The sequence below is a fragment of the Manis pentadactyla genome, chromosome 13 (assembly GCF_030020395.1).
Source record: "Manis pentadactyla isolate mManPen7 chromosome 13, mManPen7.hap1, whole genome shotgun sequence".
Taxonomy (NCBI): Eukaryota; Metazoa; Chordata; class Mammalia; order Pholidota; family Manidae; genus Manis; species Manis pentadactyla.
In genome coordinates, this window is record NC_080031.1 from 10,966,696 (window position 1) to 10,983,613 (window position 16,918).

Sequence of the window (16,918 nt, forward strand, 5' to 3'; positions counted from 1 at the left end):
TTGACAGACCCATGCCGTCTCCAGCCTAGGAAAGTATGTGTGCGCGCGCGTGTGTGCGCATGCTTGTGTGTGTCTATGCAAGAGTGGAGGACTGTGAGATCTCCAGGTAAAAAGACTTGCAAAGTCAAAGGCAGCTTGGACTTGGTGGAGGGAGTGGGGGGTTGGGGAGGTGTAGTGTCATGTTTTTCCCCTTTGTTACAAGGCCGAACATTATCACGTTTGAACAGATTTGCATCAATCCCATCTCTTCTCTTGCATTTGCTTTTACAGAGAAACTATTGCTCTCTTTGTCTTTGTCCTGACTCCCTGGTTCCCTTTCAGTCTCCTCAAAAAGGTAAAACAATTTAATAAAACATGTCAGAGCTGAGTAATGCAAGAGCATGCAAATAGATTCGAGAGGTATGCAAATAGATGCGAGATGTCTGGGCTTCCCTAGACTTGTTTTTATCACTGTTCTGAATCTCCTGCAGGAACTCTAGATTAGGGCGCCTGGAACAGGACTCCCGGTCAAAATTCGCCACCTCATCCCCTGGCCCCTAGGTTGCAAACCAAGCGACTTCGGGGCAAAGGGGTAGTCGCCCCTTGGAATTATTCTCTACCCATCTCCAACTCCCGCTCCACACCACCCCAGCCTCCCGCACTTCCGCCGCTGAATCCCGAGGGCTTGAAGCAAATGGGAGCCCTGGCTTTTAGAGCTAGAGAAGCGTTCTTGAGTTTTGCCTCAGTTTCCCTAAAGGCTGGGAAAAGAGAGGAGGGATTCTTGTTTTAAAGTCCAGCAGAAGGGCGGATTCCGACACAGCCTCACCCCTCACCTCGGGCGCTTTGAGAAGGGGAAACCCTCCTGCCTTGGCCAGAACCCGAGGCAGGGTGCGGGGCGGGGACTCCAACTGGCGCGCTCCGCGACTCGAGCCTGGCCCTGCTAGTGGCCATCCGGGTTCGGGTGGGAGGGTGGAGGGCGGATAAATCCCATAATTACTCTGTGATCGGCGTGGCACCTGCTTTCGGCCCGCCCAGCTCCCAGGGGACCCCGGCACTGGGGGGTGGAGAGGCAGACGGAGGACACGCGGAGGCACGCACCGTTCCCAGGCGCGCCGGCAGGACAGCGGCACCGTGGCTGGGGAAGCGCGCAGAGGCTGCGGAGGGGCTGACGGCTCCCGGCCCGCGGGTCTCAGACCCAGGGGCTGGGCCCCGAGCCCCCCGCCCCGGTCCCCGTCGGGTCGCGCCATGCTGCGCTACCTGCTCAAAACGCTCCTGCAGATGAACTTGTTCGCGGACTCCCTGGCCGGGGACATCTCCAACTCCAGCGACCTGATCTTTGGCTTCAATTCCACGATGGCGACGCTCAACCACAGCCTGCTGCTCCCCGGCGACCCTTCCCTCAACGGTAAGACACTGCCCCATGGGGACGTCGGAACGGGAATGGGGGGGTAAGGTGGGAGGGCGGCGCGGAGGGGGAGGCCAAAGCACTTCTGCCCCAAGGTCCGGGACCCAGCGGCGCTTTCCAGCGCCTCCTCGGGTAGTGGCACCAAGGGAGAATTTGGGGCTTCGAGTACCTAAATGGGAGTATCGGTGGAAGTTCGAGGGTTTGGGAAGAGACGGCTGCTGAGTGCATTAGTTTGCACCTCCCCAGTCGACTCCCCCACGGCCACCAAAGGTGAGGAAAGCCGGGGCTGGAGACGGGCAAACTGAGCTGAGGACCCAAGCAGGCAGGACAGAGGAGGGGGTGCGCTCGGCAGCAGGCCTGGCCACTCAGTGACCCACCCAGGTAGTAGCAGGTTTTCCTTCGGGACCCTAAGTTTTCCAAGAACTCACTTAGGACGAAGACGAGGAAGCCAAATACTAGACTTGTTTGCTACGGAGGGCGACAGAGGCGGCGACTATATCGGACCAACTCAGAAGTTTGCCTCTCAGAGGTGGAACTCAGCGCCGGCCCACCCCGGCAGAGCTGCGGCGGGAGGGCAGTGCCGGTGGCGAGGTCGTTACCGCTAATTACTGTGATTAATAAATGACTGAGACAGCGCGCTCTCCCCGGGCGCCGCGGGGAGGCGGCGAGAGTTGATGGCCCGGCGCTTGGGGAGAGGCCCGATCGCGCTCTCTGCCGGCCGCGTCGGGAACTCCCGCTTTCCCGGACGCCTTAGCCGTGGTTCTCCTCTGGTTCCTCCCCAGCCCACAACCCTTAGCCTCGGCCGGAATCTGGAGGCGAGCACCGTGCTGGCGACTGGAAGGCGGCGAGAAAGCAGGCTTGGGCAGTGTCCATGTGGTTGTGTGCGGGGTACTCCAGGTGCTGGGGGAGGAGCCCCAGAGCCTCATTAGCATGGTCATTAGCTATTCATTAGCTGCTGGGGAAACATCTCCTGAGACCTGGAATGACAGGGAAGAAATTCCAGGGAAAGGGCGCCTGCAGCTGTGTCTGCAGGAATTAGGGGGAAAGGGCCGACTGGAACGGTGTGGTGTGTGCCGAGGGAGCAGGCAGGAATGAGCTGGGCTTCTCCGATCGCCTGGCCGTCCTAGACTCCCAGAAGGTTGTGCTCAGAGCCCTTCTCACAGACGCCCAGACACGCCTCTGCTCCCCTCGCGCTCGTACAGAGTGTTTTCACCGCACATTGCATATTTTCAGCCTCAAAATTTAAGGAGGTATGTAGGGAAGGAATTAAATGGTCACATTTTACCACTAAGTAAACAAACTCAAAGAGAATATGTAGACACCCAAAGGTTACAAAAGCAACACAATGCTTGGCAACCGCAAACCTATTTCCATTACACCCTAAGGTTATGTGAAGGGGGAAAAGGAATATTGGGGCCTGGTAGAATCTGATTCACGTAGAGACTGTAGGAACCAAGATACGGTGAGGCCGGCTGGAAGGGGGAGAGCCCTTAAGTAGTTGCTGAATAGCCATATTTTTCAAGGCTTCTCCCAAATGTTTTACATACATTATAGTCTTATGAGAACCCTATCACTACTCCCACATTACAGATAAAGAAACTGACACTCAGAGAAGTTCAATAATTAGCTAAGTTCTTGGAACCAGGCAGCGTCCAGGTCTGAGATTGCAGCCCTAGTTGGTTTCTCCAACAACCCCTGAGCTCTTACCCACACCAGTGTGGCTCCCCGTGGGGTCTGCCTGGACTGGGACTGGCATGGGATGGACGAGAAGAGATGGGCGAGGAACAAGCAGAGATTTCCAACTGGAAGGAAATAGAGAAAAATTACTCCCTTCCCTAAGGGGGAGAGAAACCGATCTTTCTGTCCTTAACCGGAATGAACTCTCCCCAGGACAGCCTCAGCACGCGTCAGCCCGTCCATGGCGTCCCCATTTGAACTTCAAAGAGTAGGGGCGGGAACTGAAACCTAATCTCACGGCGAAGTTGGGGGCAGGAGGTCCCCGCGGAGTTTGGAGAGGGAATTGGGGGTGGGGGGAGGTGGAGAACACGAGCACAGGGTAGTTTCTGGGTCTTTAAGGACACCAGATTATGCGAGGCGGCAGCGGCGCCTACTGGCCGCCAAGGATTACGAATCCACCTTTGCTAAAGGTGGAAGTGTTGGAGCACAACCGGCTCCGGGACTCTGGATTCCAAGCAACTGCAGAAGATGAAGCCAGTAGAAGTGTGTAGATCAAGAGAGAGGCAGGCGCAGACCATGAGGCTTAAAGATCCGAAGAAAAGCGAGGAGTCCCTTCCCGGGGTTCTTAGCTTTTCTTAGTTAGACTAACCTATAGAATAATCTGTTGAAAACCCTGCACCTCGCAAAAAAGGAGAATTACTCACATTTCCACTACCATTTGCGCTCATTCCTTTGACTTCCCAGGACCCCCAAATCATGATTATCTGGGGTGTCAGTCAGGGAGGCTCTGTGTCCATTCAGACGCCTGGACTGAAATCCAGTGGCGAGAGGCGCGGTCTATCGGCAAGCAGTAACCCAGTCACTCTCCACCTAAACTTGGCAGGACAGGAGGCTGGTATCTGTAGGAGGTCTAGAACTCTGTGCCCGGATTCCTCCGCTGATCTGCCTGTCTGTAGGCATCACCATTCCGGCCTAGGAACGCTGGGGCATCTGCCCAGGAGATAATAGACGCTACAGAGAGGGAGCGGGGATTCGGGGTGGCCCGGGAAGGGCAGGCGGGGTTCGTTTTCTCTCTGGAGCCTCAGTCTCCCCACCACTTCCCGGTCTGAATGCTGTGCACCACCCCAACAGCCTCAGGGTCAAGGGTCGAGCCGGAGGACGCGATGCCGCGCATCGTGGAGCAGCCACCAGATCTGCTGGTCTCCCGAGGCGAGCCGGCCACGCTGCCCTGCCGCGCCGAGGGCCGGCCCCGGCCCCACATCGAGTGGTACAAGAACGGAGCGCGCGTGTCCACTGCGCACGAGGACCCGCGCGCGCACCGCCTGCTGCTGCCCAGCGGCGCCCTCTTCTTCCCGCGTATCGTGCACGGGCGCCGCGCGCGGCCCGACGAGGGTGTCTACACTTGCGTGGCGCGCAACTACCTCGGGGCAGCGGCTAGTAGAAACGCCTCGCTAGAAGTGGCAGGTGAGAGGCCCGTTGTCATCTGGGTGCTTCCAGAGCCTGCGGGGAGGCGGAAGGGCACCGGCTAATCTGACCGTGAGCCAAGCACAACCTCAGCTCATTCCGCATCTTCCCTAACTGGGATGGCTACCTTTGGTTTCTAATGCCCACGACTTAGCCAGAGGAGGAAGTGCGCTTGGTATTTTTCACACCTGAAGAAGAGTTAAGGATCCGCCGCGATACACCCCTTCCCAAAACACTTTCCTGGTGTTCTCACCCAGTTTTCTCACCCCCCCCCCACCTGTTCATTCTTCTGGTCATTCTCCCTTTCTCTCTCTCCAGTCCTCCGAGATGATTTCCGACAGTCTCCTGGGAACGTGGAGGTGGCAGTGGGGGAGCCAGCAGTAATGGAATGCGTGCCCCCTCGCGGCCACCCGGAGCCTTCCGTGTCCTGGAAGCGGGACAGTGCAAGACTCAAGGAAGAGGAAGGAAGGATCACGGTGAGGGCTGGTGCAGTGGTGGGCTCTGACTGGGGGCCAAGGCCAGGGGCAGCGTGAGGGGCAGCGCCATGGGCTAGGGATCTGGGACACTTCTCAAAGGAGGAAGGCCTGAATCTAAGGACCTTGGAGGGGAGGGGAATAACGTGTTGGAGATGATAAGGCAGGAGCTTTGAGATGAGGGCATTAGCTGACCGGAGGCTGAGTCAGCTATTGAGTGAGAGATGGACAGGGACGGGTAGGTTGGAGCTGGTACAAGACATGATGCCTCAGGCTGGTGGGAGGCCGCCTGGGCTGTGGGCAAAAGATAGCCCCAGCCCCACCTTGGGCAAATCATTTAAGGATTCCTTATCTGATAAGTGGGTCACTGGGATTCTTCATTGGCTTGCTGTGAGGATCAAATAAATAAATATGTTTCCGTGACTATAAACGACCAAAGTTACCATTATTCCTCTGCAGATCCGTGGAGGGAAGCTGATGATGTCACATACACTCAAAAGTGATGCAGGGATTTATGTGTGCGTGGCCTCCAACATGGCAGGAGAGCGGGAGAGCGAGGCAGCTGAACTTGTGGTGCTGGGTAGGCACGTGGGGCTGGGGAGTTTCGGAGGGTGCAGCCCATGGACTGTGTAGCTGTGCAGACCACCTGACAGTTCACTCACTCCCACGCCCTAGAGCGCCCCTCATTCCTGCGTAGACCAGTGAATCAGGTGGTCTTGGCTGACGCCCCAGTGGATTTCCCATGTGAGGTGCAGGGCGATCCCCCACCTCGTCTACGCTGGCGCAAGGAAGATGGAGAACTGCCCACAGGCAGGTGAGATGCTCCTTCCTCCTGCCTGTAAGGAGATCCAACTAGCCCAAGAGTTTACTGTGCCCTAGAAAATTAGAAGGCAGACGCCCTTTCACTTGAATGGCCCAGAGAAGTCTGTTCCCCAGAGCCTATGGCCCCTGCCCTACCCAGTCCCCACCTCCGTTGACTGGTCTGTGCGTACCAGCTTCTGTCCCTGTTGAGGCCTGCCTCCTCTTCATGTACCCTGACCTCTCTCCTGGGGAAGAGAGTAAGGGTCTATAGCTGTGGCCAACCCAGCCTGGGGTGGGGAGTGGAGCAGGTATGAGATCCGGAGTGACCACAGCCTTTGGATCGGGAGCGTGAGTGCTGAGGACGAGGGGACTTACACCTGTGTGGCGGAGAACAGTGTGGGCCGCGCGGAAGCATCTGGCTCCCTCAGTGTTCACGGTGAGGGCCCCGCCGGGATCCCCTGCAGCAGGGATGAGATGGCACAAGATGCAGGATGTGTCAAAGTGGAAAATGAGGGAGAAAGGACAGAGCGGGAGCCATGGGTGGGTCGCCTGAGACTTCTATAAGGAGAGAGAGGAGGAAAAAGCAAAACAAGCTTGAGCGAGAGATGGGCATCTGCTCTATCTTCAGCCAAGCTTGGGCCCCTCTCTCCTGTTCCCTGCCTCCCTTCTTAGTATCCCTGACTCCCTGTTCCTTTATCTCCCCTCCCCTTCCCAGTCCCGCCCCAGCTGGTGACACAGCCTCAGGACCAGAAGGCGGCTCCTGGGGAGAGCGTGACTTTCCAGTGCGAGACCAAAGGAAACCCCCCACCTGCCATCTTCTGGCAGAAGGAGGGAAGTCAAGTAGGTGGCCAGCTCCAGGTTCCCACCAGCTTCTGCCCTGGGGTCTTAGCCTCCTCCCTTCTACATTCTGTAAACCTCTCTCTGGGGCTCTGGTTTGCCTTTGGTCCCAGAAAATCTTGCAGATTATTTGGGAGTATTAAATAAAATAATAAACATAAAAGGCCCATGAACACTTTTAAAATAAATGGTAGTATGTTTAGGTGGATAGGGAACAGTCCTGTTCGGTAATTCCTTGGAGAATCTTCCTATTACAGTCAAGGTTGTCCTAAAGACATAGCAAATCCAATTAGATCCCTCCTCTCCCAGACCCCTGTGGCCTGGGCTTTAACATACTGCCCTGGAAAGCAAGTATAGCCTCCAAAGCTGCTCAGGGTAGAGAGCATTATTTGCTCTTCTATTTATAAGGTACTTCCACCAGGGGGAGCTCACGGTCACCCCCTCCCCAACTTTAGCGGGAAAAAAAAAATCCCAGGATACACGACTGCAATGAATAGAAACTGAAGTTTCAACATAAGTACCTTTCGTGAAGGAAAAGGTAGGAATTTTGCTACTAGGAAGCAAGGTCAGGATAATAAAATAAGTCTGATTAACCCTACCACACTGGGGAATGAAACCACACTCACTGCCTCATTGCAATCCATAGCCACCATTTCCCAACATCTTGTCTAGTAACTGGGACTGCTGCATTTTAATTAGATTTCTAAATGAATGAAAATGCTGATGGTAGTAGAGAGTGGGAGTATGTATCAGTCAGGAGCTCAGTATGGTGCCATTTATCCTGTGAACCAAACTTCCTTCCCTTTCTTCCTGTATATATTTGATGTAAAATGTCAAAGCCAGAAAGAAGTGGAAAGTATTTAACATTTATCACGCAATGTATTAAAATGTTTTTGTCTGATTACTTCATTTAATCTTCATAACTATCTCCTAAGAGTCAAATTTGGGAAAATGGGGGCTCAGAAAGGTTAAATAGCTTGCTCAGAGTCTCCCAACTGGTAAATCAGAAAGCTGGGAAATGCACCCTAAAATCATCTAATAACATTCCCTCATTTTTGTGCATAGGTTTATCTAGTTTTCCCAAGGTCACATAACTGACTGGGGACAGAGTATGAACTAGAACCTTAGGAAATCTCTGAATTCTGGGGCTCATGGGAATGGGGAGGCCTCTCTGCCAGCTGCTGGTTCATTCCCTACCTTTCTTGGTTCCTTGCTGTTTTCCTAGGTCCTGCTTTTTCCCAGCCAGTCACTTCAGCTCACAGGGCGTTTCTCAGTATCCCCCAGAGGCCAGCTCAACATCACTGAAGTGCAGAGTGGGGATGCTGGCTACTACGTGTGCCAGGCTGTCAGTGTGGCTGGCAGCATCCTGGCTAAGGCCCTGTTGGAGGTAAAAGGAGGTACGTGCCCACGGAGGTAGGGGCTGGACCCATAGCCTAGAAGGACATAATGGCTTAAAGAGATCTGTTTTTCTTGGATTCCATACAATATGTCTGCAAGGGGAGGGATGTGTTCCTGAAACATGTCCTTGAAGTATGGAAATCAGGTGCAGAAGCCACTAATAGATGTCTGGTCCCAGGCAGAGCATAGAGATCCCTCTGGAGCCCCTCCAATCTCTAGGGGAAGGGGAGTGAAGGAGCAGAGCATGAGGACAAAGGGGCTGGCTGCCTGAGCCCAGGATCCTCTCTGAGGTGCCCGAGTTCTTCCTCCCTCAGCCTCCTCCTTGGATGGGCTTCCTCCCATCATCCTCCAGGGACCAGCCAATCAGACGCTGGCACTTGGCTCCTCTGTGTGGCTGCCATGCAGAGTGACTGGAAACCCTCCACCTAGTGTCCAGTGGAAGAAGGATGAGCAGTGGCTTCAAGGGGATGAGTTTCAGTTCCACCAATTGGCCAACGGTACCCTGTACATCACCAACGTGCAGGTGAGTCTCACCCTTGGGGTCCGAGTAACCGAGAATGGCCACGCAGTCCACATGCCCAGCTCCAGTAAGTACCTACTGGGACTCTAACTCCGTTTCCACCCCTCCACTCTCTTCACCTGAAAAGTACATTCTCCCCAACTTCCTGTATACCCACCTCACCCCCTTACCTTACCTTGCTCAACTCCCAGTTTGCCAGCCCTCCACCCATTTCTACAGGAGACGGACATGGGTTTCTACAGCTGTGTGGCTAAGAGCTCTGCAGGGGAGGCCACATGGAGTGGCTGGCTCATGAGGCGGGGTGAGTTCTTTTCTTGTCCCCTTGTTTTGCCAGCACCTTTCTCCAGCCCTACTTCAAAGGTAGTCAATACCTCCCCAAACCCCAGCACTGGTTTTATTTTTCAAATGCTGTGGCCCTGGTAGTGGGGACAAGGAGGACAGCAGTGGTGCCCTTGGGAGGCAGGTGTGAGTGGGAGTTCATTCACTATGTCCCTCTCCACTGTCACCACGGTCGTGGTCCCACCACTCCTCTGGGAAGGAGGCGGGCTGCACTGGGGCCATCCTTTCCCATCCTCCCGCTGAAAGGTTGTCTTCTCACTGCAGAAGACTGGGGAGAATCACCAGACCCCCCTACAGAACCCAACACCCCTCCAGGGCCTCCCTCTCAGCCGGTGGTCACTGAAATCACCAAGAACAGCATTACCCTAACATGGAAGCCCAACCCGCAGGCTGGGGCCACAGTCACCTCTTACGTGATAGAGGCGTTCAGGTACGGAGAAAGTTTTAGATGCAAACCAGGAAAGTTGAAAGGAGGGGGCCCTGTGCCCTTAGGGTCACTGCTCTTGTGGGGAGAGGCTTGCCAATTCCCTCTCCCAGGGTGAGGAGGAAGTATAGGGGGCCATAGAGAATGGATGAGATGGAGTAGGCAGTTTGGGGGTGTCTGGCTCAGACAATTCTGTCACCCCATTCCTGTTGCAGCCAAGTGGCTGGCAACAGGTGGCGGACAGTGGCAGATGGCGTGCAGCTGGAGACACACACCGTCAGAGGTCTGCAGCCCAATACCATCTACCTGTTCCTGGTGCGAGCCATGGGGACCTGGGGCCTCAGTGAGCCTAGCCCCGTCTCTGAGCCTGTCCGCACCCAGGGTGAGTACGATCAGAGTCCCTGGCCCACAGATACGACATATAACATGGCAGAGCACCCCTCCCCCAAACTATGGCAACACAGCAGCTGTTTTCTGCTGTACTATGTCTATTCTGGTGGCTTGGCCTGAAATACGAGGTCACGCTTCCTTCTCATTGAGGGAACAAGAGGTAATCCTGGTAGCTCCTCATGTCTGAGCCTTTTGCCCACCGATAAGGTAGATTTTTAGGACTAGAGGGATCTAGGAGGGGTCATTTTCATGTTAGAGATGAGGAACAGGGGTTTTTAAAGGGTGCGCGTGTAGTTATGCAGAAAGGAGAGGAAGCCTCATATTAGGTAGATACCTCTGGAAGCTACTCCCCTGACCAGCCCCCTGATGCCCCTGGGCTTTGCTCTGGAGTGCTTGGTTCGGTGTGCAGGCAGGGCAAAGGCAGGACGCAAGCGCAGTCTCAGGCCTGAGTCCCTGTCGCTGTGGCTCCTGCTGAGTGCGCTCTTCGGTCAGCAGACAGCAGCCCGCCCAGGCCAGCAGAGGACCCGTGGAGAGGCCAGCGGGGACTGGCTGAAGTGGCTGTGCGCATGCAGGAGCCCATAGTCCTTGGGCCCCGGACCTTGCAGGTGTCCTGGACTGTGAGTGTGACATAAGGATGAGGCAGGGATGACGATGGGGGCCACAGGGGCCTCCAGTAAATGGGTACCAGAGAGTGGGAGGTGAGGGACGGGTGGAGGCAGGGCTGAGCCCCTCCCTCTGGTGTGCTCTGTCCTGTCTCCTACAGGCAGATGGGCCGGTCCAGCTGGTGCTGGGTTTCCGGGTGTCCTGGAGGGTAGCAGGACCTCATGGGGGAAGCTGGACAGTATTGGACCTACAGTCCCCAAGCCAGCAAAGTACTGTGCTAAGAGACCTACCCCCAGGGGCCCAAATTCAGATCAAGGTGCAAGCCCAAGGCCAGGAGGGACTGAGGGCTGAAAGTCCCTTTGTGACCAGGAGCATTCCTGAGGAGGGTAAGGTGGGGGCACGGAGGTAATAGATGGATAAGAGGGAAAAGGGAGTTGGGGAGGATGAAAGTTTGCAAGGGGGAGCAAGGCAAGTGGGTGGGAGGAGGGATGCCCCTCAACTGCCTGACACATTAGAACTGGGAGGGGGCAGGTTGGGCCCCCCAGAGGCAGCTTGCCATGACTGTGCTCTCACGGTGTTCCACCCTGGCCAGCCCCCAGTGGCCCTCCCCAGGGAGTGGCAGTGGCCTTGGGGGGTGAAGGCAACCGAAGTCTCACTGTGTCCTGGGAACCTCCACTCCCCTCCCAGCAAAACGGGGTCATCCAGGAATACCAGGTACAGGGTTTGAGCGGGACTGCCCGGGAGCACTGGGGAGTGGAGAGAGGGAGGACTTCGGGACAAAGATCTGGGAGGCCCTGGGGCTGGGGATGAGGTTGTGGGGGAAGAGAGGTTTCAGTGTCCTCCCTAGGCTGAATGATGGGGGCTAGGCCACCTGTACCATTCAGAGCTTCAAGTTTCCACGTGAGGCCAGAATCCCGTCTCACACTCTCTAAAGCCGGGTCTCGGCCTCCTAGATCTGGTGCCTGGGCAATGAGAGCCGCTTCCACCTTAACCTGTCTGCAGCAGGCTGGGCACGCTCCGCGGTGCTCCGGGGGCTGCTGCCCGGTCTCCTCTACCGCACCCAGGTCGCGGCTGCCACCAGCGCCGGCGTGGGCGTCACCAGTGCCCCGGTGTCGGTGCAACTACGTGAGTCTGAAGGTGGGGGTGGGAGGGCCGGACTGGGAACTAAAGGGGGGTCCTGGGGTAGCTGGGCCTCCGGGGTTAGGGATGGCTCCTTCCTCGTCCCTGGGTTTTCAGGCCCCTACTCTCCTCACCTCTCTGACCCCTGCAGCCTCCCCGCCAGAACTGGAGCCTGGGCCGGAGGTGGGCCCGGGGCTGGCAGAGCGGCTGGCGAGGGTGCTGCGGGAGCCGGCCTTCCTGGCGGGCAGCGGCGCCGCCTGCGGGGCGCTGCTCCTCGGGCTCTGCGTCGCCCTCTACCGGCGCCGGAGGCAGCGCAAGGAGCTCAGTCACTACACGGGTGAGAGCCTGGCCTGGGGGCAGCAGGGCTGCGGGCGCGCCCGGGCTGCGGGAGAGCGAAAAGTCTCTGGAGTGGGCGGAGCTTGGAGATCCCGCCCCGCAGGGAGGGGGGCGGGCCGGACGGAGACACGGAGTGGGAGGGGCTCAACTACTCGGTGAGTGGGTGCGGGGTCAGGGGAAGGGGTCGGACCAGGAGCACAGCCCCGTGTAGAGACGCAGGGTACGCGCGGAGGAGGGAGCATCTGGCTGTAACGAGGGGGAGGGGCGGGGCCCAGGGAAGGCGGGGCCGGAGGGGGCGGGGCCGGAGGGGGCCGGAGGGGGCGGGGACAAGAGGGGGCTGGACCTGCATCAGGAGAGACCGCTAAGATTTGTCTCTGAGGCGCCTCGGAAGAGATCTGGCTTTGCGGCCAGTAAAGAAGGTGCCGGGTCTGGTGCGTGAAAACTCACTTCATGGGGGCGGGGCCCGGCAGGACGGATGTGGCCAGGACCCCAGGCATTAAACTGTGAGGCGGTTCTGGGTGGAAAGGTGCGGCCCGCTGAAATGGGACCACTTGAGTCTTGCTCCTACCTGGCTGGCAAGGGGTGTGTCTGGAGAGGTTCTCAAGTCTCTTAGATCCGTGGTTCCCAGTCTTGGCTACGCCTAAGAATCGCTTGGGGGAACTTTAGAAAACTACTGATGCCTGAGTCCCACCCCTAGAAATTCTGATGAAATTGATCCAGGGTGCAGCCTGAGTGGTGGAATTGGGCCCAGGGCCAAGAAGTGGAGAAGGATCCGGATATTTCTGACCCTTTTCTCCATTTCCCCTCTTTCTCGCACGGGTTCCTTTTCGGAAGCCTCCTTTGCGTACACGCCTGCAGGTAAGCCATCTCTGCTCCAGTGGGGCTCAGACCCCAAGTATGGGCCCTTCTCTCATTCAGTCTCCCCCACCCCCCTCTTTCCCAGTGTCCTTTCCACACTCAGAGGGCCTCTCTGGAGCCAGTTCCAGGTACTTCTCTTACCTCATCTCCCAAGGATGATCCCCCGCACGGATAGAACACTCCCCTGCCTCCCCATGCCGATGGCCCCCACCTCCCACCCCACACTCCCCGCTCCTGTCCTGCAGCTCCTGGTTGCCCTTACCTCGTTACCTTCACCGGCCTCTTCAGGCTCTCCACTCCCAGTGTTCACACACTCTCCCTCAGGCCGCCCGTGGGCCTTGGCCCGGCTCCCTACCCATGGCTGGCGGACTCGTGGCCCCACCCGTCTCGAAGCCCCTCAGCCCAGGAACCCAGGGGAAGCTGCTGCCCCAGCAACCCCGACCCAGACGACAGATACTACAATGGTGAGGAGTTCTGATTCCCTCAGGGGCACCCCAGCATCCTTCTCTCCTCTCAACCTATGGGGGCAAACCGAAGGGAGCCGAGGAGTCCTGGCCTTCCTGGGGCTGGTTAGTCCTTGGGGAGGATGTGAGTTTCAGGAGCCTCTTTCCTGCCTGACCTTTACCCTGATTTGGGAAGTCAGGTCTCAGGTGGGAGAAGTTGATCTGGAGGGACCCCCTTTTTCCCTCCATTCTCCTGTTGTCCTCTATTTTCTGTCTTTACCCCGGCCTCCTCCCCTGGCCTCCCTCTTTCTCCTCCTCAGAAGCAGGTATTTCCCTCTACCTGGCTCAGACGGCCCGGGGCACTGCCGCCCCTGCGGAGGGTCCTCTCTACAGCACCATTGACCCAGCTGGGGAGGAGCTGCAGATCTTCCACGGGGGGTTCCCCCCCAACCCCTCAGGGGAGCCAGGCACCTGGAGCCAGTATGCTCCCCCAGAATGGAGCCAGGAGGACGGTGGTATGACTCCTAACACCCCCACTTTAGCCCTGAGCAGCGTATCTCCAAAGGGCATCCTCCACCCCCACCTCCAGGACCTCACCAGCATGTCCTTCTGACATGTCTCGTCGCTGCCTCTTATGTTGGTGTGTCCCCATCCTCTTGCCCTCAGGAGCCAGGGGAGGCAAAATCAAGCTTCTGGGAAAACCTGTGCAGATGCCCTCTCTTAACTGGCCAGAAACCCTGCCACCACCTCCCCCTTCGTGTGAACTGAGCTGCCTAGATGGGCCTGAGGAGGAGCTGGAGGGCAGGTAAGGATGGGTTGCAGCAGATGCTCTGTACCTGTGGTACCCGCAGCGCAGGGCCTTCTGCTGGGGAGAAGGGGGTGACGCTGGGAAGGGAGCGGATGTGGCAACAGGAAGGCCAGGGGTAAGGTATGGAAGCTAAGCAGTACCCTACCCTCCTGCCTCTTTGCCTGCAGCTCAGAGCCAGAAGAATGGTGCCCACCGATGCCTGAGAGGACCCACGTGGCAGAGCCCAGCTCCAGTGGAGGGTGCTTGGTCCCTCCACCCCAAGGGGAAACCCCCTCTCCCACATCTTCCTATGGACAGCAGTCCACAGCCACTCTTACCCCCTCACCTCCTGACCCTCCGCAGCCCCCCACTGACATCCCCCATCTCCACCAGATGCCCAGGTAGGGAGGTATATAGTGCTGTGCAGTTTATAAGCCCTCCGTCCGTATCTATTCAGTGGATGATTGGATGGATGGATGCATGGATGCACGAATGGATGGACGGACGGATGAGTCTGGGGTATGGAGGCACAGAGATCTCAGGGTGGAAGGGTGATCTGGGGAGGAAAGTGGAGGCTGACAAGGTCTCTCATTCCCTTTGTGCTGTTTTTCCATCGGAGTGACTGTGAGCTTCCTGCGACATTTCAAAGGCACCTGTCTTCATGCTTCACTAGCTTGGGAGCCTTGTGGGGGATGGGCTGAATGTCTAGTACGGTGCCTGGCACATAGTTGGCACTTTGCGTTTGTTAACAAATGCTGAGGCCTCATATCTTGCAGGAGGGTGGCCCTTGGGCCACATTCCCCTCTCAGCGTGTCGCAGCCCACTCTGAGCAGCCATGAAGGGAGGCCTGCTGGCCCAGGCGCTGGCCCCACAGCCTCCTACCCCTTCAGTCCCAGCCCTGGCCTCAGTGCAGCCAGCAATACCCCAGGTGAGTCTGTAGAACTCTCAGTGCACCCCCACCTCCCCGTAGCCCCCAGGTCTTGTTTCGCCTTCACCCTCAAGCCCCTCTCCTGATGCTCTCTCTTGCCTCCTCTTCTCTCCGTCTCCTGATGCTGCAGAGAGAGCCCGGCAGGTGCCGGGGGAGATGACTCCTCCACTTCAGGGGCCCCGTGCCTGCATCCGGAAGAAACCCAAGGCTGTTCCCTACAGGCGGGAACATAGTCCTGGGGGTGAGGGGATCAGGGAGATGATACCCATATGGGGGACTGTGGGAAACCAAGGGTGAGCTCTGGGGGCTGGCGGAGGGAGCAGGACCCAGATCTGGGGCTGTTCATTCACAGCCTCATGGTGCCCAGGAAAGGGGACAGGGGGGAAGATTGGTGTCAGGAGAAGCAGGAGACTCTTCTGAAAGCACGTCTCTCCCCAGACTTGCCCCCACCGCCCTTGCCACCACCAGAGGAAGGGGAAAGCTGGGCTTCAGGGCTGAGAGCAGCAGGCAGCATGTCCTCCTTGGAACCGGAGAGGGAGCACAGTGGAGAGAGGAGAATGGCACCAGCGGGGCCCCTGGGGGTGCAGCGGGGCCACCACCTGGACGGTAAGGCAGACCAGGGCAGGCTGGAGGGCCACTGCTACACCAGGAGCTGGGCTTTAGGACTGGAGCCTAATAGTGTAACGCAGCCAGTGCCATCGATGGGCTAATTTGCAACCTAGCTCACCCCTCACCACATGTACAGGTTCATGTATTTGATCAACACTTGTCTCTCTAGTTCTCTCTGGGCAGAGGCCCCTGGTGTTCCCGGTCATATAATTTCCCAGAACCTGAAGCCCAAATGAGAGAAGGGTGGGGCTGGCTGCTCTGCCCATCCTTTCCCTGGGCTCGCCTGCTCCGCAGTTCCCTATGGGTTTCTGAGCAGGTGTCATATCAAGGCCATGTGCTGGGCACTCTGCTTCCTTTTGGCCCCCAGGATGGCCCGAACCCTGTACCTGCCCTCGGCTCTTCCCCCAGAGCTGGGACTGTGGTCAGAGTGGCACGTGGGTAGGCAGTGATGCTCTGACCCTGCTTGGGCACCTCTGCCCTTCTCTCTCCCGCTGCAGATGAGGCCTGGCTCCCTTACAGCCGACCCAGCCTCCTTTCCCGGGGCCAGGGCACCAGCACCTGCTCAGCTGGCAGCAACTCCTCCAGGGGCTCCAGCAGCTCTCGGGGCTCCCGGGGCCCTGGACGGAGCCGGAGCCGGAGCCGGAGCCATAGCCAGAGGCCAGGACAGAAACTTCGAGAGGTGGGGCTAGGGATCACAGAACATGCGATATGGGGCTAGGGAGGGTGGGCCAAGGTGACTGAAAATAGGAAAGTAGAGCAGGGCTTTCATGGGCCATGTCTAGAGGAGGGGCCCCAGCAAGTGAAGGAGAATCGAGGAATTCTGGCAAACAAGAAACAAAGGGTAAAGACAAGACGACACACAGGACAGCAGCCTGGCCTCCCCATAGAACTACTGGGTCAGGGGAGGCTGTCTAGGAAAGAGGCCTGTCCGCTCCTGTGGCCTGTTTGCCCTGAGCCAGGGGCCTTGCAAACTAGCCTTTCTCTCCCTAGGAACCAAGATGACCCTTGATGAAATGAGCATGAGTTCCAGCAAAGGGCTTGTCCTGGGCCAGGAGTCTGGACAGGAGCCCCAGTCCCCATAAATGAGGGTGAGCAAGAGGAGCGGGGGGTTCTCTCCCTCCTGGCAGTGATGCGTTGGCTCCCTGCAGAACTGGATTAGAAAGTCCAGAGCCTGCTCTTCCCTTCCCATCTCTTTCTATCTGAGAACTATTTGTCAAAGAGACAATAAAAACAGTCTGTCCAGAGCCCTGGGCCCTCTTTGTCTGGTTCTGTGCAGGATGTGGGAGGAAGAGGAGAGCTGCAAGGGGGTGTATTTAAGTGCCCATGAGTGGCTTCCTTCTCCTTTTGAACTTCTAACAAAAGCACGAGGTGAGGTCAGGGACTGAGAGACGCCGACTGTCCTGTCTTCTGAAGGGGCTGAGCCTACTGTCTCTCCAGTTAAAATGAGACAGACTTTGCAAATACCCAACCCTGTCCTGCCCCGAGAGAACCAAGCCTGGCCCTCCCTGGGCACCCTTGCTTGGGGATA

The 16,918-nt window shown here is 57.4% G+C and overlaps 1 protein-coding gene across 5 annotated transcripts; it reads left to right on the top strand.

Annotated features, from left to right (window-relative positions):
• Window positions 1–1,224: 1,224 nt before the first annotated feature.
• On the top strand, window positions 1,225–16,634 carry ROBO3 (roundabout guidance receptor 3). 5 transcript variants are annotated; one of them, XM_036930059.2, is made up of 28 exons: window positions 1,225–1,384; window positions 4,199–4,525; window positions 4,844–5,001; window positions 5,458–5,578; window positions 5,674–5,812; window positions 6,108–6,235; window positions 6,515–6,639; window positions 7,862–8,033; window positions 8,349–8,557; window positions 8,774–8,855; window positions 9,158–9,323; window positions 9,533–9,699; window positions 10,203–10,324; window positions 10,471–10,696; window positions 10,903–11,024; window positions 11,264–11,435; window positions 11,581–11,766; window positions 12,600–12,623; window positions 12,709–12,751; window positions 12,948–13,087; window positions 13,387–13,581; window positions 13,733–13,871; window positions 14,042–14,254; window positions 14,630–14,785; window positions 14,916–15,022; window positions 15,220–15,387; window positions 15,888–16,069; window positions 16,381–16,634. In XM_036930059.2, exons 1-28 carry the CDS (start codon window positions 1,225–1,227, stop codon window positions 16,390–16,392), a joined length of 4,161 nt encoding a protein of 1,386 aa, XP_036785954.2. In that variant the 3' UTR covers window positions 16,393–16,634. The 5 variants fall into 5 exon arrangements, with proteins under 5 accessions (XP_036785954.2, XP_057346374.1, XP_057346373.1 ...); XM_036930062.2 differs by lacking the exons at window positions 1,225–1,384; window positions 4,199–4,525; window positions 4,844–5,001; ... (12 more) ...; window positions 11,264–11,435; window positions 11,581–11,766 and adding an exon at window positions 12,116–12,291 and having other exon boundaries at window positions 12,869–13,087; window positions 14,630–14,781; window positions 14,912–15,022; XM_057490391.1 differs by lacking the exons at window positions 1,225–1,384; window positions 4,199–4,525; window positions 4,844–5,001; ... (12 more) ...; window positions 11,264–11,435; window positions 11,581–11,766 and adding an exon at window positions 11,778–11,920 and having other exon boundaries at window positions 12,600–12,751; window positions 14,630–14,781; window positions 14,912–15,022.
• Window positions 16,635–16,918: the final 284 nt, after the last annotated feature.